This window comes from Microtus pennsylvanicus, chromosome 7 (genome assembly GCF_037038515.1).
Source record: "Microtus pennsylvanicus isolate mMicPen1 chromosome 7, mMicPen1.hap1, whole genome shotgun sequence".
NCBI lineage: Eukaryota > Metazoa > Chordata > Mammalia > Rodentia > Cricetidae > Microtus > Microtus pennsylvanicus.
This window is the reverse complement of record NC_134585.1, coordinates 55,392,499-55,416,132: the sequence shown is the minus strand read 5'-3', so window position 1 is coordinate 55,416,132 and position 23,634 is coordinate 55,392,499. Positions and strand designations below refer to the sequence as shown.

The 23,634-nt window shown below is 54.2% G+C and overlaps 1 protein-coding gene across 6 annotated transcripts; it reads left to right on the top strand.

Moving 5' to 3' along the window:
* The first annotated feature begins 1,575 nt into the window (after positions 1 to 1,575).
* On the top strand, positions 1,576 to 17,338 carry Mdfi (MyoD family inhibitor). 6 transcript variants are annotated; one of them, XM_075980901.1, is made up of 5 exons: positions 1,576 to 1,827; positions 3,092 to 3,178; positions 9,439 to 9,621; positions 12,353 to 12,580; positions 16,624 to 17,338. In XM_075980901.1, the coding sequence occupies exons 2-5, from the start codon at positions 3,103 to 3,105 to the stop codon at positions 16,878 to 16,880; spliced, it is 744 nt and encodes a 247-aa protein (XP_075837016.1). In that variant the 5' UTR covers positions 1,576 to 1,827; positions 3,092 to 3,102; the 3' UTR covers positions 16,881 to 17,338. The 6 variants fall into 6 exon arrangements, with proteins under 6 accessions (XP_075837016.1, XP_075837018.1, XP_075837021.1 ...); XM_075980902.1 differs by lacking the exon at positions 1,576 to 1,827 and adding an exon at positions 2,862 to 2,877; XM_075980903.1 differs by lacking the exon at positions 9,439 to 9,621.
* Positions 17,339 to 23,634: the final 6,296 nt, after the last annotated feature.

The following is a 23,634-nucleotide window of genomic DNA, read 5'->3' as shown; positions in this document are numbered from 1 at the left end:
ATGAGGAGATTCCTCAAAAAAACTGAAAACAAGTTTCTACTAGCGTAAACCCCAGCTAAACCACTGCAGGACGTAAGCCAGTTTGCCACAGAGATACCTGCACGTTCCCGTTCCCTGCTGTACTGCTGACAGCAGCAAACAGAACCAGCCGAGGCTCATCCACAGACCAATGGGGTAAAGCACGCGGGTCACATACGCAATGAAATTCTAGCCCTGAAGAAAAGCAAAACCAGATATTTGCGGGAAAATGGATGAAACTGGAAATTGCGTTAAGCAAAATAGAGTAGACTCAGAAAGACAAATCTGCATGTTTCCTCTTATTGAGGATTTAAATGTTTATATGTATATGTAATATATATCAAATTATATGTGTGCATGACCATGCATGTGTATGTATAACTATGTACATATAGAGGGTGAAACTCTAGGAAAGGGACCATGGGAGGGAAAAGGTCTGAAGGAGGCTGGAGAAGAGAGGGTGATAGAATCAATGTAATATAGAGGGGACCGGCTGAAGGAAGCAGAGGAGATGGTCATGGCGGAGGGGACAAGTCAGAAGTACACACCTTTAATCCCAGCCCTTGGGAGGCAAAGCAAGTGTTTGAGCTGTCTTGTTTTGCTTTGCTTCTGAGACAGGGTTTCTCTGTGTATCTCTGGCTATCCTGGAACTCACTCTGTAGACCAGGCTGGCCTCGAACTCACAGAGATCCGCCTGCCTCTGCCTCCCTTAGTGCTGGGATGAAAGGCGTGCGCCACCATCACCTGGCTAAAGCAAGTGTTTGAAGGTAGTCTGGTCTACATAATGAGTTCCAGGCCACAGCAACATAGTGAGACCCTGTCTTAAAAACAATATAATGGTAATAAACAAGTCTGTGAAGGCAGGCATAGTGGTGCTTGCCTGTAATCCCAATGCTTAGGTTGCCGCAGCTGGGGGATCAGGAGTTCAGGTCACCTTGGCTACATAATGAGACCCTGTCTCACCTAAACCCGCCCCCCTCACCGAAATGCTTCTTATTCAAATACAGTAGCATACCCAAAAGTTCATAGTGGGGATGTAGCTGGATTGGAGAAGTGCTGACTGCGATCAGGAAACCCACCCCTAGGACCCCATAAGAGGGCTGTGGTGGCCTGTCATCACAGCCCCTGGTAAGTAGGAGCAGACGAGCGTATGAAGTCCAACGTCACTACTGTCACACGGGAGTCTGTGGCCAACCTGGACTACATCAAAGCTGCCTCAACAACAAGAAAAAGTTCACGCACCACATGTACCTGGCATGCTGAGCCCTCAAAGGAAGCACACCCGTGTAATGAGCGTGTGCTGCAGCGGTGCAGGGACTTCTGACGGGGGCTTTCACAGCCCACAGCCAACAGGGAAACAGTAGGAAGGATTGCGTTAGTTCCAGGGGCCTTGTTCTGAAACAGAAAAACTTAAAGATAGGGTGCTGAATCCAGCGGGAGACTGGAGCTGCTTATGAGGCCCAGCCTACCGGCTCAGGTAAGCGAGGAAGAATGCAGCAGCCGCCAAGCCCTGTAAGCCGCGGGCGCGTCGCGGTGACTCAGCCCGTACCAGGAAGGAGGAGTGCGCCCAAGCTCTCACCCAGAGAGCAGCCTGATCTCGGAGGGCTCTGGGGAACCAAACAAGACCCCCACCCACCGCGGCGAGCATCCAGGCATCCAGGGTGGGACCCTTCCCGTCCCACCTCCTTCTCAGAGCCGTCCCTCCAGTCCATCGCCAGAACGTGGCTCGAGGGTGGTGAGAATTCTGCGGGCGCCGTGGGGGCCACGCGGGTCCTGGCCCCGACGGCGCCCAGAAGACCTACGAGAGCTGTAAGTAGTTGACTTCGAGGACTGGGAGATGACCGTGGGGGGAAGGTCCATCCCTGGCGTCCCAGCTTCCCTCGGTTGTAACGCCGGCTGGGAGGAGGTGGCCTGGCGCCGCCGCCTCCCTAATTAGCCCTGGTGGTACCGACTCAGACGCCGGGCTTGAGGCAGCTCAGGACCAGTGTGGGTCCCTGTCCAGCCCTACCTGGCTGCCCACAAGTTCTCGGAATCGGGTCCTGGGGTCACTCTGGGGGTCTCCGAACTCCCTCCTTCCCACACACACACCCTGCTTGGTGACAACCCCTCCCCACAGCCAGAGTTTACAATTCCAGCCAGGCCAACAGACTGACCTCTCCTTACCCCTTTCTACACTCACCCTCGTGTTTGAAGTTGGGGTGCCGGCCTGGAGCCCAAAGAACCCCCCCCGAAACGAATTCCCACGTCCAGCTGGCGGGGATGGCAGGGTACTGGGGATGCTTCTGGCTATGGGATAGGGGAGGCTGATGAGACACCAATTGGATTTCCCGGAGGTCTAGTTTCTGGCGGGCTGATCCCCACACTCCAGGCGCCCAGCTTCTTAGTGGAAATCGAGGACATGAACAAAGGCACCAGAGGAACTAGGTTGCTCTCATCCTGGGACAACGCAATTTGTGGGCTAGTAGTATTCAGACATTTGTCCCAGGGTGATAGTGACTTCTTTCTTTTGATAGTCTGGAAACTTTTGCAAAGTTTAAGATAGAAGGAAAAAACACGCGGCCCCTTGTGCAACCCGCGAGGTCCTCCCGGCCTGAGGAGGCGGAGATCTGGGGAGACTGGAGCCCCTGGCTCTGTGCGAGGAGAGGAAACCAGACGAGCTGGCTTCCTGTGGGGGCTTGGGCCTCGGACGCCCCGCGGACAGACGTGTCCTGCCCTGGCAGCGCCGAGCCCCGCACGGGGGAGGGGATGCGTGGGGGGCGAGCCAGCGAGGAGGGGGCGGGGACAGGGTGGGCCAGGGAAGAGGGGAGGAGCGAGGGGGCTGGAGAGAGAGAGAGAGAAGGAAGAAGGAAGGGGCGCTAGGTGGGTGCGAACTGGCGCTGGAATGGGAGCCAAGAGCGAGTGAGCGGGGAGGGGGCGCAGGCGACACCAGGTGTCTCATGGAGGGGTCCACGCGGTGACCTGCCTGGGAGCACAGCTTGCACGAGTCTGCGCTAGGGCACCCCCAGTCAGTCCCCGGTTCCCCACGCACAACCGGGGGAGGCCCGCCCTGCCCGCTGAGCGCTGTTTTCTCCAGGTCCCGGGCCGATGTCCCAGGTGAGCAGTCAGTGCCCTGCTCTGTGCGACGCGCCCCATGGAGTCCCCAGCGCTACCCTGGACCCAGGTAGGAGAAGGAATGGAAAGTAAAGATGGACCGGAGTGGGGTGGAAAACTAACAGGGTTTTTTTGGGGGGTGGGGTTGTTAGTTCTCTAGCAGACACACAGGCGGATAGCTCCCAGGAGCTTGGATGGGAGTGAGGGTGAGAAGTCTGAGTATTGGGGACCTGGTCCAAGGGGAGTAGAAAGGAGTAGAGGGCTAGGGTGAGGAAACTGGGCCCGGAGCAGCCATGGCTGAGCGGAGTTGGCTCCAACTCCCCCCAGCCCCAGCTCTACACACACACACACACACACACACACACACACACACACGTCGTGCGTCTGCCCATAATATTGGGATTTGTGTCTCAACCATTTCTGCCCAGTGTGTAAATATTTATGAGGGACTTAGGCGGGGTGTGTGGCGGGTGGGGGGTGGGTGGCGTCTGAGTCTCTCTTCTTCCCTTCCCCCAAACTGAGCAGAGCGCTTTCTGCAAACTTTTGTTTCAGCAACTAGTGGCTACGAAGCTGGCCCCTTCCCTCCTTGCTAGCTGCCGTTCACTCCGCCCAGTCCCTACCCAGCGTGGCACAATACACACCCTACCAACGTAGTGAAATACCCCTTCCCCCACCTCAGGGGCTAAACTGCCCTGATTCTCCCAGGACCCTACAGACTAAGGAAGGCTGTGTGGGGGCCTCCCAGTCTAGCGTCCTAGTCCCTTGTCCTCAAAGGCTAAAACTATCTTATACGGAAGGCACCGCTATGGAGGTGCAGATTCCGTTAGAGTCGGGGTGGGTAGGGGGTGGGGTGCAAAAGTGTAGGTCCAGATTTTCTGACTTAAAACCTTATTCTGGCTCAGCCAGAGGCTCTGTTTTCCTCACACCCAAACTCTCCCTTTCCTCAGACTGTCTCAGTAATGAAGATCCAAGGCTTGACCTCAGGTTCCCTCAGGGTCTCAGACAAGTCCTTTCTTTCCCCCTTCTCTGGCCTCAGTCTCCTCACCCTACTCCCAGCCTGGACCCCCTAGTTAGTTTGTCTGTTTGGGGAATGGTCTCAGCTGTCTGTATACCTGGCCTGGCCCCTCACAACTGTAGAGGTGGGGGCCTCCAAAACCTGAGAGGGACGTCTGCCCAATGGAGATAGTGTGTGCTCTTTCTTCATCAGCCCTAAGTCCCTGTTCTGGGAGAGTTCTTGACACAATTACTTAGACTTCAAGGGAAGATGCTCCTCCAAGGACCAGGCTTCTTCGGCTTGGAAGGACAGTGGGAAACTGGGGGCTGGGAGGCCTTCATGTCTGGGAACTGTCTCTGTCTCTCTTGGCCTTCCTCCCACCCCCACTTTCCCATGCTGTCTTCCTTCCCTTATTCAGTATTTCTCTCCTCCGATATCTCCTTCCAAGACCCCCCTCCCCTGTCTGACCTGCTCTCCACCCAATGGAAGAGGAGGGGAGCAACGTGTGCTCAAGACAGGCCGCAGAGTCCAGGGGGGAGTGCCGGGAAGGCTTAGGCCTGGGCTGTAATTTGAGGCCCCAGTGTCCCAGCAAGCCCCCTCCCCAGTCTGAACTGGGCCAGACAATGTGGCTTTTGTAACACTTGTCCTGTCCTGTACTGTTCTGCCTGCTACCCAGGAAGCCCAAACCGCAGAAGATGCAGCCAGAACCCCACAGATGCCTGACCCTGAGACCAGAATCCTCCACGCTCCCTGTGCGCTCACAGAACAGAGAGGCCACAGCACTGTCCCCAGAGTGGAAGCTGCTGGCAGGACAGCCAGGGTGTGACATGCCTCCTCTTTCAGGGTTCCAAGATACAGACAGGGCACAAGAGGACTCAGGGCAGCTGTGGTTAGGGCGGGTGGCCAAGTGCTCACACTCTGGCCTCTCCCCCGCCCATTCCTGAGAGCCCCAAGAGCCTGGCTCCCTAAGCCACAAGATTTCTGCCTAGCACTGGGGCGTCGAATTTCTACCCGTGGCTCTAAATTCAATTTCCTGGGAATTGGAGCCCTTGGACCTAAAATAAAACAACTGGACTGAACATAGCCAGCAGCTCACATCCTCCCAGGTCCTCCTCTTCATGGCGCGGGCCTCGCTAACTGGACATCAAAATAGCCCACCATCTCTGGTCTCCGTGGGGTTCAAAGTCAGATGTCGCCCATAATCCTTCATGTGACCCCTCTTTCTCCTTCCCAAACCTGAGCCATTTTGAACTCCAACACTCAACCACAAACATGCAGACCTCCACAGGGAAGGTGACCGACCGACAAGGGGCCAGTTTGCAGCAGAAGCTAGCACTCCGTGGCCAAGTTGTCGGTAACAGGCTGTGTAGAGGGCACGCTGGTATCACAGGTGACAGAGGAGGCTTACTGGAGGAAGAGATGAGGCTGCGGCTGGCCAGGGAGGAGTCAAGAGCAACTATATAAGCACAGGTAGTCTGGCCGGAAGCTGTTGTGATGGCCCAGGGGCCTGGACAGGCGAGTGTGCCTGGAACACAAGACCTTTGTCCATTGACTAAAGATGTGTGACAGAGGCCTTGAGTATCTACTCATACTGAGAGTGACTGGGAGGTATCAGCCACCACTCTCTGGCCTGAAGTCCTGATCTTCTCTCTCCAGAGATAGTCATAGCCCAAGGTACAGGGAGCCCAGATCCACTGTCCACAAAGACAGTCTTGCTGGGGGCAAGACTTGGAGCTCCAGAACATGGGAACTGGCCAGGCTTGAAGTGAACCCATCCCCACTGGAAGAGGTTCTCCTCTTCCTTCCTGGCCAAGAACCACCCCCCCCCAAATCTGGTGGATGACAGACAGAGGGAATCCGCGAGGTCCCTGCTGCTGGAGTGAGTCTCCCCACCTTTCCTGTGGAGCATGTGGAAAGTTCTCTCCACTTGTTTCTAGAGAGGCATGCAGACCAGAGCCTCGCCCCGTGTTAGGGAGGAGCACGTGTTGAAGGGACCCTGCAGAGGTGCAGGACACTAGCATGTTGAGTTCACTGTGTAAATCAATAGTGATGTCACTCTGGTCAGATGGGTGGCTTAGATGTCAGGCCTCTCCCAGCCACACCTCTCCTCTGCGCTCCTGCGCGCGCGCGCATACACACACACACACACACACACACACACACACACACACACACACACACACATACACGTCAGGAGAGTCTCCTTCGAGATGCTCTCTCTCTTCTCCATGCAGGACGAGGAGTCTTTTGGTCACAGAGGGAAAACTGGGCTCTTTAGCCTCTCAGTTTGGGAGTCTTCAGCCCACGTGTGCCCTGGCTCTTCTGTCCCAGCTGCTTCCTGGGGCCCAGGTCCTCTGGGGGCAGCATCTCCAGAGCAGTCTTCCTGACTCCACCCTTTCCTCCCTGTTCTGCTGGCCTGTCTCCCTCCTCTGCCCCCTCTGTGACCTTCCTAGCTTCAGGAGGTCTGCCCCTCTGTGTCCCTCAGGCCATGGTCTGGTCTCTCTAGAAGCTTTTGTTCCATCCCGGTCACCAGCCTTGTAGTGACTGGGAGGAGAGACACCTAGGTGAAAGGACAGCCAGGGACTCCCATGGCCTTAAACCCTCTTTATTGTCTTTCTCCTTCTCAAGCCCTGGGGGGCAAAAAAGCAGGAATCTTGGCTCTGTCTAAACAGGACTGTGCACTCTGTGACCTCAGGAGAAAGTCTGGGAAGCCAAGGGCCTTTAATGACCAGCTGCTGTTGCAGGCTCCCAACCTCAGAAGCACCAAACAGCTTGCGCTCCCTCATTCCCACCGAACTGTGGTTCTGGGGTCTTGGTCCCATTGCTCTTCTCAAACACCCCTCCCCCACGATTGTTTAAGACTCAGTGGCTACTGCCTTCTCCAGAGTACCTACTGACAATGCACACGCGTGTGCGCACACACACACACACACACTCCTATAGACTTTTAAAATTTGTTTTCTGTTGTTGTTTTTGTTTGTTGGGATAAGGTTTCTCAGTATAAACCTGTGAGGAGAGCCCTGGCTGTCCTGCAACTCATTCTGTAGACCAGGCTGGTCTTGAACTCACAGAGTGCTGGGGATTAAAGGTGTGTGCCGCCACCTGGCTTTAAAACTTTTTTTTAAGAGTTGGTCTCTCCTGAGGCCCAGACTGGCCTTGAACTTGCTTTGTAACCAAGGCTGGCCTTGAACTTTTGAACCTCTGGCCTCCACCACCCAAGTGTTGGGATTATAGGTAAGTGATACCACACCCCATTGGTACCACTCACAGGGTGAAAGAGCTATCATTGTTTGTTTTTGTTTGGGGTTTTGGGTTTTTGGCAGTGCTGGGAATAGCAACCAGGGTTGTTGTTTTCATGTCAAACAAATGCTTTAACTGAGTGCTCGCCCAGTCCTCTTCCTCGCCAACCCTTATAAATACCCGGCTGCAGCTTTGAGCTGGGACCTAACGCAGAAGCTTCCTGAGCCCCTGCACCTCCTACTCTCTGCCCCAGCTCCTATCTGTGATGAGGCCTGTGGTTTGCCCTGGGCAGGCAGAAGCATGCCTACTTGGGTCTGCAGTGTCTGTGCTACCCAGTAGGCCTCTGGGATTTGTGTCTGCATGGCCAAGAGGAACTAGGGGCTGTTAACTGGGTCTCGGGCTCAGCAGCCAGTGAGGTGGCTGGACACGGGAGCACACCTAGGCCTACCTCCAGCTTTTGATTCCCAGATCCAAGTGCCCACATCTCCATGGACGGCTCTGTTTATCTCCCTCTATGGCTGTCATCTGAAGACAGCTCAGAGGACATCTGTGGAAGCTCGTCTCTGTTCTCTGTAATGGAACCCATTTCCATTGGCAGGACCTTCCTTTGTCTCCATCCCTTTCTGGTGTGTACAGGGTGGATCGGATTCTGACCTCTTATCTTTGGACATCTCTGCTGTTTTCTCCCCCGTCTTGTCCCCATCTGTGAACCCTCCCTCCCCATCTCTGCTGTTTTCTCCCCCCGTCTTGCCCCCATCTGTGAACCCTCCCTCCCCATCTCTGCTGTTTTCTCCCCCGTCTTGCCCCCATCTGTGTACCCTCCCTCCCCATCTCTGCTGTTTTCTCCCTTCCCCCATCTGTGTTGCCTCCCTCCCCATCTCTGCTGTTTTCTCCCGCCTCTCGCCCCCATCTGTGAACCCTCCCTCCCCTTCTCTGCTGTTTTTCCCCCTCCCCATCTGTGTACCCTCCCTCCCCATCTCTGCTGTTTTCTCCCCCCCCCATCTGTGTTGCCTCCCTCCCCAGAGCCCTGCCCTTTGGCATCTGCCTCTCTCAGAGTCTCCTGCTTCTATTTCTTCTTTCTCCCAGCATGGGAACTATGAGGGAGACACAGGTAGAGAACCATGCTCTGAGACCACTGCTGTCTCACTGCATAGCACAGCCAAAATTGTCAGAACTTGGACTTTACCCCTATGGCCCCTGCCTTACCCAGAGGCTGAAGCTGTGGGTTCTCAGACACTGCGCATTCCCATCCCTTCCTGGGAGCCCAAGGGGCTCTAGTCCTGCTGCCAAGGGCGCTGTGGTTTGAAGGTGGCCTCGTTCCCTCATTCCGCCCACCCTGCCCAGAGTCACTCTAATTACACGGGACTGTGGTTCACCTCTTCCCCAGCGCTCCAGGCTGCTCCTGGCCTCTCTTCCTGCCTGGGGCCCCTCCCTGCTCCTCACCCCCAGGTTACTCTCTCTCTCTCTCCTTTCTCTCTCTCTCTCTCTCTCTCTCTCTCTCTCTCTCTCTCTCTCTCTCTCTCTCTCCTCTCCCATGCCAGCATCCCCTCTCTGACCCAATTTCTCCGCATCTGCCCTCTTCCTGTCTGAGCAGCTTCTTGCCCTGGTCTGCCCAGGCCCTGTCTAGTCTTTGTCTTTCTTCCTTGTGGCTGACTTTGCTCTTGGTCCCAGACAACCTGTCACTAGATCTCAGCCGTCCCCACCCAATCTCCTGAACTCCCTTTCCCTGGCATCTGCCTTGTAGTGCCCGTCAGTCCCCGTAACTGTCTCTCTGGCTCCGCTGCTGGACAGCTTGTCTGTTTTCTCCTGCACCGTGTGCCTCTCCTCTCCCTACTCCTCTTTGTACCATGGGTCCCTCCTGATGCCACATGCATGTACTCACCCAGGAACACTTACATGCACACATATGAGCTATGATTCAGAAACCTTCATCTGGAAGTCAAACACCGCAGCCAGATAAGGTGATAGCTGACTGACTCGTGAAGGGACCAGAAGTAAGGAGTTCATTGAGGGCTCTGGCCTGGAGGTCAGACCTGGGCCTGAGCACATAGAAAGATGCCAGAGAAACAATCCTTCATCATCTGCTTTTTCACTAGCCCAGACCATGTCCCTCCTCCCTGGGCTGGAGGTAGCAGCAGGATCCACTCACCCTGCAGACACATCATCAGAAGAGGGCTCCCCAGAGGAGGTGGTACCCTGCATGCCCCAAGACAGTGGTCCTGGGGCTCACCGGACTCTGAACAGCACTGACCTCGATGTTCACAGAGAAGCTGTGACGTGTGAGTACAGGGGACTTCGGTTTGGGGTGGCAACATGCAGGGCTGCCCGAGGAAATCCAACCACAGAGTGGCGTCAAGATACAGTGCAGCAGCTCTCCGCCTCTACCTTGTAAGAGGCCAAGCTCCTAGAAACACAGCTTGAGCTTGCAGGACAAGAGGCATCCTTTGCCTCTGAGAGAGAGAACTGGTGTGCTGGGCAGGGCCAGAAGCTGAAACTCAGTGCAGTGTACCCTTCAGGACAGGACCTGGGTGCAGAGGAAAGAGGGGAGCACCCAGATGCTCTGGGGAGGACGGAACAAAGTTCATCTTCTTTACCAGGCCTGTTTGGAGGTCTTCACAGTGGACAAGGGCTACCCAGGTCATTTTTTTAATAAGCATCTACTGCCTTCCATGATAGTATCTCAAAGCGGATTTTCTGTCTTTGAATGACTTCAAGTACTTTCGTAGAGAGACATCACGACAGCTCTTGTCAAGCCTATTCTCTAGATGAGGAAACTGAGGCACAGACCCAGACCAGACCAGGACACAAGCCTAACACTCAAACTTCTGGCCTCATTCTGCTGTGCCCACCTGCTGTGTTGGCATAAATAATGTGTCCCCTGCACCTCTGACGAGGGCATCTGGGGCCAAACTGGACAGCCTGGAAGCAGCCTTACACACACACACACACACACACACACAACACACACGCATGCATGCACACACACGCGCGCACACACACGCACACATACACACACGAGACAAGGAGGTCATGGCCATGGCCACAGGGAGGGGGCCCAGGCGAGAGTGGGACAGACACCCCTGTGTCTATGGCTTTGAGTGTTTGCACTGTGACTCAACACCACCCCCACCCCTTGGCCACCCCACAGCCGAGGCCACAGGCGAGCTTTGTGTCTGCAGGGCCTCCCAGGGCCCTAGGCTCACCACAGACTCCCTCCCTCTGGCCACTGAGCCCATGTTTAGGCAGCAGGGCAAGGGACAGTGACACTGGCCAAAGGCTCAGCCAGTCTTCTCTGGAGCCAGGATGATTCAGGCCTAGCCACTCCCGTGGCTTTGCTCCTGTTTGCCAGGTGCAGGCCTCAGCCATGCCTTGCCCCAACCCCAACCTGGCACCTCTGCTTCCCACCTTGTCATGGTGTTATCCTCCCAGCCTCCTCTCTCCGCTTCCTAGCTGTGGGATCTCTTGTGAGTTATACCAGCTGGTCCTCGAGTTTTTTCATCTGAGAAATGTACCAATAACAGATGGCTTACAATGTTTAAAGACATTACTCTGGCACACGGTCTCGCACACCGATACCCACTCAGAGCATGTTAACTAGCTGCTACTCTAGGAAGTGACTGTGTGGATATAACAGTTTGTTTCCCAGTTCCTCAGTCCCCAGCCTTTGCCCCCATCCCTTGCCTCTGTCCTAAGGCACAGTGGTCTACACCAGTAATCCCAGCACGTTGGAAGTCAAGACAGGAGAATGAGGGACTTGAACTCCTATGCAAGGTCATCGTCAGCTACATAACCAGTTTGAGTCCAGCTTTGGCTACAAAAGTCTCAAAGATGGGGATGGGGGGGGTATAAAGAAGATTTCATTAGAAAATAACCAGCAAGTATTGGGGACAACTGGCCAGCACACACAGTGCTCAAGGGGCAGCAACTGGTTGGCACGCAGTGAGTGTTCAAAGGAACCATGACTGACTGGCACACGAGCATCCAGCCCCCAGAGTCCAGCACTGAGGCCACCTTCCTCTCTCCTGAGCACCAAGGGCCTCCTCGTATCTCCCCCCTGTAGAATGTAAATCCCCAAGTCTGCTGAAGAAGTGAGGACTAGGGTCCTGCTGAGGGAATGGAAGCACCCCATGTTTGCAGAAGGCATTCAGCAGCCAGGGCCCAGACCTCTTGTGACCCCTTCTTACCTCCCCTACCAGCCTAACACAGGTCCCCTCAGTCTCTGAGACTCGTGCCAAGCCGCTCAGTTGAGCATCCTCTGAAGGAGATCTAGAAAGCCGCTGAGGGCTTGGGGCATCACCAGGCTCAGCTTCTAAAACTGATTGCTTAGTTTAGGAGGGCACATGGCCTTTGGAAGGCGCTCCCTACCAGTTCTCCCTCCCGCCCCGTCCCGCCCCCACCCCTGTCACCCAGACCAGGAGCTGCTCAGTCCTTTCTGCCCACAGTAGCAGAGCAGGGCGGGACTATGCAGAGCTGAGGGCAAGAAGCAGAAGATAAAGGGGCTGCTACGAGGGGCCCTCAATCCAGAGCCAAGCATGCGTCTCCAAACAGATGTTCCCAATAAGTCACCAGCAGCACCAAGGGTGAAAACAGCTGGGGGTTTGGCAGAAGCCAAGGTGAAGGTTAACTGATTCACTGCCATTGTCAGCAACCCCAGCTGACCTTGTCTCCTCCACCCTACCAGTCTAGCCCAGGTCCTAGAGCCTACAACAAGAGGACAGAGTTCATGTGGAGTAAGAAAGTGGGGTGCAGGTACCCCTGCTTTGTACCTTTGGTTTTAGTTTTTGTTTTTCCGGGATGAGCACTGCTATGGGAGTTGAAACTGAACTCCAGGCTGTAACTGTTCCATGATGTCCCTGTGGGCTCGTCATTTCTGCTTTCCGGGCCTCAGTTTCTCCATGTAAAGGACACAAATCTGCCTTCGCTGCCGGAGGTGTGAACTGGTAGGGTTCAGACTGATCATCAGAGGGTGACCCTCCCTTTCATCACCACCTTTTCTCTTCATTTCCCCAGGCCAGCCTCAGGGGAACCCCTTAGGCTGCACCCCACTACTGCCAAACGGCTCCGACCATAGCCACCCCTCAGAACTGGGCAGTGCTGGGCATGCGGGGAACGGTGCCCCGGGAGGCCCCAAGGCCCACCGGAAGTTGCAGACACACCCATCTCTGGGCAGCCAAACTGGGAGGAAGAGCAAAGGCAGCACTCGGTCAACTTCCCAGGTCCCCCTCCAGGCACAGGAAGGTAAGACCCCTGCCGTCCCGCGTGCGCAGACAGGGAGCGCAGCCCTGGCTGCAGGTTGAGTTGTGCTCGCAGCTCGGTTGGACTCAGTGCCTCCTGCCTATTGGCTCCTGAGGCAGGAGGATCAAGGCCGTCCTGGGCTTCGTAGCTAGATCCTGTCTCAAGCGGCAATAAACCAGGCGTAGTGGCTCACACCCCTACCATCCAGCTCTCAGGGACTTGCTAACTCCTGCAAGGTATCCTCCTACCTCCACATTGTTGTGGGGTTTGTGTTTAGAAAGGGAGACCTCCAGCCTCCGGGAAATCATCTATGGGGCGCAAACAGCTAGGGGCTGGGCAGAAGCCGCGGGGAAGGCTGATGCGAGAGTGCGAGAGCCTGGCTCTGAGGAGCCCTTGGTGCCCTGTTGAACTTCGTGCACCTTGAGAAGCACACCGGGCGGTGAAGTGACCTCAGTCCCAGACCGGCTCCCTCAGGATTACCCTAACAAGGACTGTGGCCATCTGGGCTGATCCAGTTTACACCAGAATCAGAAAATTTCCGCCAGGGGCTTGTGACCCCACTTTCCATCCCCAACACCAGAGAAAATGAAAAAAAATTCCTTTAGGAGTGGACCATCTGTTTAATCAAAGCAAACGTAGAGCGTAAAATGATGCTGAGCAATGGGGGGTAGGGGACACAAGATTCCGCAGGGGATGCCAGAACTTATCAGACCAGACACCCAGCTGCTTTCTGCTCCGACCTCACAGCCGGCAGCCATCTGCTTGCCCCATCGGGTATCGTGGGGCAGTCATCTGTAGTTCAGGAACTACCTGATCGCAGCCCTGCTCATGTCGGGGGACCCTGGCCTGGCCCCTTGCAAGCAGGATTCAATGTGTGCATTTATTGCTGTTGCTTTTTTTAAAAATATTTATTTATTATGTATACAATATTCTGCCTGTGTGTATGCCTGCAGGCCAGAAGAGGACCTCATTACAAATGGTTGTGAGCCACCATGTGGTTGCTGGGAATTGAACTCAGGACCTTTGGAAGAGCAGGCAATGCTCTTAACCACTGAGCCATCTCTCCAGCCCCTGCTGTTGCTTTTAAGATTTATTTATTTTAACTTGGGAGGCAGAGATAGGCAGATCTCTGTGAGTTCGAGGCCAGCCTGGTCTACAAGAGCTAGTTCCAAGACAGGCTCCAAAGCTACAGAGAAACCCTGTCTCGAAAAACCAAAAAAGAAAAGAAAGAAAGATGTATTTATTTTTGTGTATGAGAGTTTTGCCTGCACATGTGTGTGTGCACCATGTGTGTGCCTGGTGCCCTCAGAGGCCGGAGAGGCTGTCCAAGCCCTGGAACTGGAATTACAAATGGTTGAGCGCCATCATGTAGAAGCTATAAGAACCGAACTGGATGGAATCAAACCCAAGCCCTCTGCAAGAACTGCAAATGCTCTAAACCACTGAGCCAGCTTTCTAGGGAGGGCCCTGCCCACCCCACCATCCCTGAATTTGTTAAGTAAGGCATTCTGAAACCTTCTCACCCCTTGGGGCAGATTCTGCCCAAAGTATTTATGACAGGCAGTCATTCCTTAGCTGACTTCCCCTGGGCAGGATGGAGAGAAGTGTCTGGGTGGTAGAGCACTTGTCTAGCACGCTCAGGGCCCTGGGTTCAACTCCCAGGGGTGCAAGAAAATAAATAATATTAACAGCTGTGCATTCTGGGCACCTGCTACATGCTAGGTACCTAGCCCATGCCCTCATTGGGCTCTTGTGGATAGGGCACACATGGGGTCGTTATCCATGTGACAGCCCACTACAGAGGCTGTATTAGCGTGGAAACAGCCACACCAGCACAGAGGCCGAGATAGGGAACTCAGAAGTGATCTGTAGTAGGTGTGTTTGGCATTTGACAGGTTGACTGAGACTCCAGGAGGCAGGGACTCTGGGAAGGTTTTTATCAACTATGCCAACTATGTTGAGGGACGCAAAGATGACCTACTGACACACGGGGACGGTTGAGATGGACTGAGAGTCTTAAATACAGCAGATTTAACACATCTGGAGTTGAAGAGAACTACTGGATCCATTTGGGGCATAGAAGACAGGGCTGCCACACAGGGTGCTGGACAGTGTTAGTCAGCAAAGTGCAGCTCTGGTTCCCCTTGCCTGGCCCTCAGGAGGGCTTACTGTCCACCACTCTGCAGTGAGGGCTCAGCCCACCAGTCAAATAAGGGCCTACTGTGTTCACTTTGTGTGGTCCAAGCTGGCCTCAGATTCTCTGTGGCCGACGATGACCTTGAACTCCTGATCCTCTTGCCTGTGCCTGCGGGAGCTGGGATTACAGTCGTGCAGGACTACAGCTTGTACACACAGACAGGACCGTGTGCGTGCCCTTAGGAGAGAAGCATTCTGCGGACTAGGACACATCTGTGACCATAACAGACCAAGGTGACTGCCCTGGCAGCAGCTGTGTCTACTTAGGGTTTACTATTGCTGGAAGGAGACATCATGACCACGACAGTGCTTATAAAGAAAACATTTAATTGAGGGGGGCTCGCTGACAGTTTCAGAGGTTCAGTCCATTATGATCACGAAGGGAAGCATGGCAGCGAGCAGGCAGATGTGGTGTGAGAGTCAAGAGTGCTAGTCTTGCAGGTAAGGGAAAGTTGACTGAGCCCCACTGAAGGAAGCTTGAACAAGAGACCCCAAAGCCCACCCCCACAGTGACACACTTCCTCCTAACAGTGCCGCTCCATTCAGGGGTCATTTTCTTTCAAACCACCACCACCTGGCAAGGGTGAGGTGACCATCTACGTAAAGCCTGTTGTGCAGTGGCCCACGACGGAGCTAGGAAGTCAGAAGAATGCAGGCAGTGAGCGGGGTGTGCCAGGGTGAGGAGAGTTCTGGAGAGTTCTGCTCCTCCAGGGGAGCCTGCTGGAGATGGCATTTGGAGAAGTAGGGAAAGAAAGGAGTGAGACTATTCCAGGCAGAGAGAGAGGTACCACTCGGCCGTGCTTCGCCTGAGTTTCAGCAGAAGATCAGCGCGGACAGAGCGGAGGAGAAGGTGCAGTCAGGAGAGACAGCTCACCAGGCCTGAGGCCCACCTGGAACCTCAGCTTCTCCCCCTTGAGGGTGTCTGTGGTAGCTCTGAGCACGGCAGGATCTGACGCAGCCTCTGTTTTGAGTTCTTGTTGCTTGTTTTTGTTTGTTTGGTTTTTGTCCTGGCTCTGGGACACACAACAGATTGGTGAGGTGTAACCAACGACAGAGTAGTATATTGTTGTTTATTTGTTTCATTTTTTGAGACAGGGTTTCACGTAGCTCAGAGTGACCTCCAACTCACCAAGTATCTGAGGATGATCTTGAACTGCTGATCCTCCTGCTTCTCTATCCCAAACACTGGAATTGCATATGCACACAGTTTCTGCAGTGCTGGGGATTGAACCCAGGGCCTCCTGCATGCTAAGCAACCACTCTATTAACTGAGCCAAATCCCAACCCTTTGGCTACATCTTTAAATGGCTAATCTCTGTGCCTCAGTTTCTTCATCTGTAGAATGGGGCTAATTACAGCCCACATCGTAGAGTTGTTATAGGAGGCTTAGGCGAGTGTCCTTCCTACACCGTACTTATACTGGTGCCTGGGACACCTCTTCACCCACTTGGTTAAATACATAATCAGAGCGCAGTTAAGGCAGAGATTCAGAGTGGTGGTGGTGCACACTTTTAATCCCAGCATTCGGGAGGCAGAGACAGGTGGATCTCTGTGAGTTCAAGGCCAGCCTGGTCTACAGAGCAAGTTCTAGGACAGGCTCCAAAGCTACAGAGAAATCCTGTCTCGAAATACCCCCCCCCCAAAAAAGGACTCCCAATGCAGACTGCCTTTGCTCCCTTCAGTTCCACTCTGGTTTACTCACCTCCTGTGCCTATAAAGAAACTGGGTATCCCCCCACTAGCTCCATTTGCTTTTCGGGGCAATGGGGGCTACAGACACTAGGTGAAACTGGACTGTTGTGACGGGGGCTCCCTTGCTCCTGTCTCTGACTCGCCTGCCCCCGCCCACAGACTGCTGCGTCCACTGCATCCTGTCCTGTCTGTTCTGTGAGTTCCTGACACTCTGCAACATCGTCTTGGACTGTGCCACGTGCGGTTCCTGCAGCTCCGAGGACTCCTGCCTCTGCTGCTGCTGCTGCGGCTCCGGCGAGTGCGCAGACTGCGACCTGCCCTGCGATCTGGACTGTGGCATTGTGGATGCCTGCTGCGAGTCGGCAGACTGCCTGGAGATCTGCATGGAGTGCTGTGGACTCTGCTTCTCGTCCTGATGCCACAGAGCAGCCCCAGAGCTGCCACACGAAGCTTGACAGCTCCCCTGACCCCAAGGCCCCCTCAGAATCCCAGCCCAGATGTGAGAAGGTGGGATGGCCAGAGGAGCCATCTCAGCCGCGGAACAGGTCCGTTACCGACAAGCCTGCTCTCCTCGGTGGGTGACCAGGAACGTGGCTTCTAGAACCTGGTAAGACAGGACCAGTTAGCTGCAAGGACTCCGAACACTGTGAACGGCAGGGGAGGGGCAGGAATGTGAGGCCTCTGTCCTTCTCTACCTCTGCTCCAGGTGTCTGCCTCCCTCGGCTACCCCAGCTCGGAAGACAGAAAATGTGAAAAGACACCTGCCTGGCCCATGTCAGCCCTTACCCTCCTCCCCAGCTCATTTGCTGGGCTCTTATAGGAGCCTGACCCGTACAGTGACCCAAGAGGGTGGGGCTTGGGGTGGGGTTGGGTGGGACAGGGCATAGTAAGACTGGAAGCTGGGGTGGGCAGAGGGAGGGTCTGTGCTATTCGTTGCTGTAAATAAAGATGTTTGTCTGTTCCGTCTCCACTTTCCTTGGAACCTGTGACAAAATGTAAGGGCATAACTGCTGAAAAGCAGTACTCCCTGCCAGGACCTGATATGCGGTCCCGGATGGGCTCATAGGCAAAACGCTGCCACAAAAGCATGAGAAATTGGCTTTGACTCCCCAGAGTCCACATAAAAGATGGCTCTAGAAACCTGTATCTGCCATCCCAGAACTCCCTCAGCAAGATGGAGGCCGAGAGAATCTCTGGGAACAAGAAACTGTTTCCAATGAGAGAGAAGGCGAGAGCTGGCCCTGAGATTGCCCTGTGGCACACACGCGTGCTAGCACACACAGACCCTGTGGCACACACGCGTGCTAGCGCACACAGACCCTGTGGCACACACGCGTGCTAGCGCACACAGACCCTGTGGCACACACGCGTGCTAGCGCACACAGACCCTGTGGCACACACCATTCTCCTTGGCTCATGACTTCACTTTCCACAAGGAAGGAGGATAGGTCAGGTCCTCACCGCTGTTCCCAACTGACAGGTCCAGCAAGGGAAGAGTTAACCTTGGCATGGTGTAATTAACAACAGATGCGTCCAGCTTTGATTAATTAACTCCTGCTGGGGGCAGCTTCTCCAAGCTTCCTGATGGAGCTGCTCCAAGGCTCAGGCAGATCCTGTGTCAACTGCTTGAAGGGTGACCCCAGACCTCACCCTGACTTGAAGCTGGGACTCTGGGGATTGGGGGCAGATGTGGCCTGAGCAAGGGACATATTCCCTGGCTCAAGTCCTATTCCCCAGGTGTCAGAGACTGGAAGAGAAGGAAGCCTTTGTCAGGACCACAGGAACCTTGGAGGTCATGGGTCCAGTGACCCATTCAGGCAAAAAGTAGTATATGGCCATCAGAGACAGACCTGGGTATCCCTGCACTGGGGTACATAGGCCCACAGCAATCAGGATCAGGCCACATGACAGGGACCTGGGGGCCCGGGGAAGAGACGTGGCTGAGGAGACACTCAGGTATGTGTGGGTGCTGCTTCCATCTCAATGGCTGGAGGGAAGGACACTCAGAAGGGCCATTGGCACCCCAGACTCTCTCCAGAAATATGGAGCGGCCGTGGGCTTCCCTTTGTAGCAAAAGGTTGTGACAGGCCCTAAGGGGACTCCTGCCCGACAGGCCCAGGCCGCAGACCTTACTTTGCCTGCTTTCTGGATTCTAACACCACGCTGGAAATTTAGGAAAAGACAGGACCAGCCTGGAGTCACCATCGTACTAAGAGAAAGTGCAAGGCCCCTGGTGTTATTAATTTGTCTATATTCATTTGTTTACAATTTTTATTTAGTTATTGTGCATGTCCAAGGTTCAAGAGTCCAACCTGGATCTTATATGCTCTGGTTGTTTGTTTGTTTGTTTGTTTGTTTGTTTGAGACAGGGTCTTTCTCTGTAGCCCTGGCTGGCCTGGAGTTCACGCTGTAGACCAGGCTGGCCTTGAACTCACAAAGGTCCACCTGCCTCTGCCTCGCCGTACTGGGATTAAAGTGTGCGCCACGTGCAGTTTCTTTTGTTGTTGTTTTTCGACAACAACCACAAAAAAATGTGAAGGCAATTTGACCCTCTCAGTGACCTCAGTAAGCGAGGCAGAGCCACCGAGTGACAGTGGACGGGTGACTTAGTTTTCTTCTTGTCCATTCTCAGCAGCCATGAACACACCCGTTTACATAACTGTACTCCCTCTGAAGAAGATTCCAGAAAATGAAAGGTTGGTGTAAGAGACAGGTTACAAGCCAGCAGCACAGTGGGAACGTGCCTCAAACAGTCTGCAAGTGCATCCCTGGGCACATGAGTGTCTGTGGCACAGGCAGGGCCCCCAGTGGGCCTCTGTGAATGTCGACAGCCCCCATTCACACGTCCTCAGGTTGTCCCCATCTCCGCTGTCCTGAACACTTTCATGGGAGGAGACTTGTGGGGTGGCAGCCTCATAGCTCCCTCAGTCTGGGGGTTGGGAGGTGGTCAGAAAATCCAGGATAAAGGATGCAGGGCTCCTGACCAATTCAGCATCAGCCCAGGTGGGCAGGAAGCCCTGCTGGCCTCCCTCTCTGCTCATAGACTGCTGGCGGTGGCAGGAAGAGGCACCTCTGCAGTCCAAACATTGACTTCCTGTTGCAGGCTCCAGGCTGTTTTCTTTAGGATAGTGGCTGAATCCCAAGAGTTGAGCAGGGTGGGGGCAGGCAGGACACAGGAAAGATCTAGCCAGGCTCAGCACACATGCACACACACACATGCACACACACTCAACTTCATGTGCATACTCATTTCTCTATGCACATTTTGCACATTTCTTCAGGCATGTGTGTACACACACATGCACACACACTTTCGTGTGCACACCTTTTACTTAACACACACACATCTCTACAGGAACTTCCATTCATGTGCAAACTCTAAACACATGTGCACGTGTGCCCCCCCCCACACACACACACCTTCAAGGAACACCCCTTGACACACATACACCTTTTTTTGTTTTTTTTTAAATATTTATTTATTCATTATATATACAATATTCTGTCTGTGTGTATGCCTGCAGGCCAGAAGAGGGCACCAGACCCCATTACAGATGGTTGTGAGCCACCATGTGGTTGCTGGGAATTGAACTCAGGACCTTTGGAAGAGCAGGCAATGCTCCTAACCTCTGAGCCATCTCTCCAGCCCACCACATACACCTTTATCAGCACCCATTCCATGTGTATTTTCCTTCATATACACACATCCTTACTCAAACACACACCTTCATGGTATACCTCCAACACACACACAGACTCACATGGTGACCTCCATCCTGCATTCCAGAACTGTGCTGAGGTCATCGTTCACCCTGCATTCCCATGCCTACCCTGCTACCCCACCATCCACCTTTCCCAAGAAGCCAAGGGCATTCATCTACAGCTGTTCTCTCCCCATTTGCACCAGCCAGCATCCCAGGAAAGCCCTAGCTGGGCACCCTTCTCTCCCACACTCGTCTGATGGCACCTACCTTCATTTTCAGCTGGACAGAGTGGGTGACAGTTCTCAGCTGGCTTTGCTATGGGTCACAGAACAAGCCCCCCACTCCCACCCCGGCCTTGGTATCCATTGTGCACACACTGACGCTTGAGGGACTCTGGAGATCTGAAGGCCGGAGTCAGGAAGCGCCTGCCTCTGCTTCTCTCTGATCTTTGGAGCACTACCCTGGTCACCCTTGTCAGGACATTTCTTGTGAGGTCCTGTCACTCCTGAGCTGTCCACACCGAGGTAGGAGATAAGAAGAGGAGCCCAAGTCAAGCTGACCCTGGCCTGAAGCATTCTGGGACCTCATGCTCTGGTCTCAGAGGTGCTGCGCATGCTGCTCCGGTCTAAGAGGTGCTGCGCATGCTCTGGTCTAAGAGGGGCTGCACATGCTCTGATCTAAGAGGTGCTGCGCATGCTCTGGTCTAAGAGGTGTTGCGCATGCTCTGGTCTAAGAGGTGCTGTGCATGCGTTGGCAGAGGCTGTGTGAGGCAGGATGCTCGCCTGTGCCCTCAGCCTCCCTCATATTAACGGGCGCTTTCTGTTCTTGGACCCAAAGCTGGGCACTTAGTGTTTCAGATACCACCCCTGGCTCCGGAGCTGTTAGAGGAGGCACTTGAGCAGCCATACTTGTTTGCAGTCAGTCGTGTCCTGGGCCTCTGCCAAAGAGTAGTGGGATTGGCGTGGCCCCTGAGGTCATCAGGGCTGCTGCTCACCCCTATCGCTGTGCAGGTGGGGGACAGTGGGACTCCACTGTGGCTGGGAAAGCAACACAGCCACAGCACAGCTCTGGGGACAGAGGAGGTGGTAGAGCTCTTCACTTGCTGAGCTCTGGCCTTTCCAGGGAGAGGAAGGTCACAGACTGGGGTGACACCCATGACACAGGACCTCAGTGGCTTTGGCGCCCAGTCCCAACCCTGCCACCGCCTGCCTCTCATCTCACAGTCCCAACCACCTCGAAACCTGCTTTTAGGGGGATTGCATCCTCCTTACTGCAGCGGTGCAGGGGCTGGGTGTGTGTTGGGACGTTCATACACTAGCTGCCCGCCACAGCCTCAGTTTGCACCCCTGAGAAGTCCTAGATTAAAGACAAGTAAAAGACTAATTCACTCAGTTTATGCTACAGATTTAGGGCTGTGTTGTGATTGGCTAGGCCAACTACACATGACATTTCTGGGCCCTGGGAAGGTGCGTTACATGGCCATCCCTCCAGAGCCATGTAGAATAGAGAAGTGTACTTTGGGGCTCCTGAGAAGGCAGGCTGGGAAATGAAAACAGTGGGAGCCACTCTGGGGGTCAGGAGATATGTTTGGTGGGGTTGCTGGCCTCAAAACCTCCAACAGTAAAACACAGCTCAGCAAGGACATACGCCTTCAACATCCGTGGCTTGGTGGAAATGGCGGCTCCCTCTCAGGCTCCAGCAGGCAGAGGTTAGAGCAAGGGGCAGACAGATAGGAGGACCTCCCAGCTCGAGGAGAGAGAGGATGGACAGGGTCCCAGGAGCCAACACCCCAAGTGCAGCTCCCCTGGTCCCAGACAGCTCTGGGGCATGGGTTGTCCTGGTGCTGACAGAGAGTGGAGTGTTATCCCAGGCGACCCCACGATGCCTTCTGACTAAGACTACCATGCTTAACCACAGGGACCTGATGAGAAAGAAATACCAGGACATAGAGAAGATGAAGATATAGGGTGAGCTGAAGAAAAGGAAGCAGGGCTGGCGGATGGCTCAGCAGGCAAAGATACAAGACAAACAAATAAAATGTGATTTTAAAAAGAAAGAAAGGAGATGGAAGTGCTTGAGAAAGATCCTGGACACCCAGAGAGGACAGTGCTGTGGGGACCTGGCCCTAGGCTCCTCCCAAGGTCACCCATCGTGGGATGTCAGGGCAGCCTGGGTCCCTCCCAAACACGGAGCTTCCACAGAACTGGGCAGCTTAGCATTAATTAGAGGCCCTGGCTAATGGCTTGGAAGATTGGCCAGTTCTAGAGACGCTGATGAGTAGACACCTCGGCGAGATTTATTTCTAATTATCTCATTTGTCTCCCCCCATTACTCTTTATGGCCTGGATTTATGGGACCATTAGGGCCTCCCCTCCCCTGACCAGGCCAGCGTGAGCATCAGCCTTGGGATACTTCATAATAACAATAATAATGTTCTCCATGGTCAGATTGATGGAGGATTTGCCTTCTTGTCCTCTTCATCCTTGGCCTTGGGACCCCAGGTACCAGTTGCCCCCATGTCCCTTTCCCTTCTAGGACCAGTGGTCCTTAGCTCACCAACCTGAGGTGCTGAAGCCATGGCCTCCCCTGCCTCCTCCCTCACTGCACGGCCCTCTCAATCCCTTTACAACACCCCAGCCCAGAAGCTAAGGACAGCAGAGGGCCCAAAGCCTTTTGTAGGTAATAGTTGGCAAACAGCAGAAACATGTGGGGTTTTTTTGTTTGCTTGTTTTTATTTCCTTGAGTTTTTGTTGCTGTTTTTGTTTTTCCAAGACAGGGCATCTCTGTGCAGTCCTGATTGTCCTAGAACTCGCTGGGCTTGAACTCACAGAGATCCACCTGCCTCTGCCTCACGGGTGCTGGGGATTAAAGGTGCGTGCCACTGGCGGTGTGGTTTAATCTGTATTTTCTCCTTGACCGAGAAGGACCGTGGTGATCCCGAGGTGGCCCTGCTTCTCCAACGCATCCGCTCTCAGCTTCCTCCCTCAGAGATAGCAGTCCGATCTTCAGTTTGAGGTAGCTTCCCCCTCGTGAGGGTGGCATACACCTGAGCCCCCCTGCCCATTGTATGTTGCCCCTGGGACATCTGCTTGGGCAAAAGCTACCAAGTGGACATTCACATGCCGTATCAGCTAGTGGAGTACAAAACACCCTGGACTCACACAAAGCACATATCACTATTCACCAAAGTCCCCCGGTGGAAAGCCTGACTCATGCAGACCAGCACATTGAATTCTATCCAGCCGGAAAGAGACAGGATCCGATCACGGAGAAAGCTCACAAAACAACCAGGGTGTGCTATGGGCTTCTGCTCACACATAGCTGAGCACAGGACTCTCATCCCTGGTGTTAAAGTCAGAATTGCTGTCACCCCCACTGCTGCCCTAAGGGGCAGTAGGACTGGAAGAGGGACGTGTGGTACTTCTGGGAAGCTGGCAAATGCTTGGTGTTTTTCTCTTAGACACTT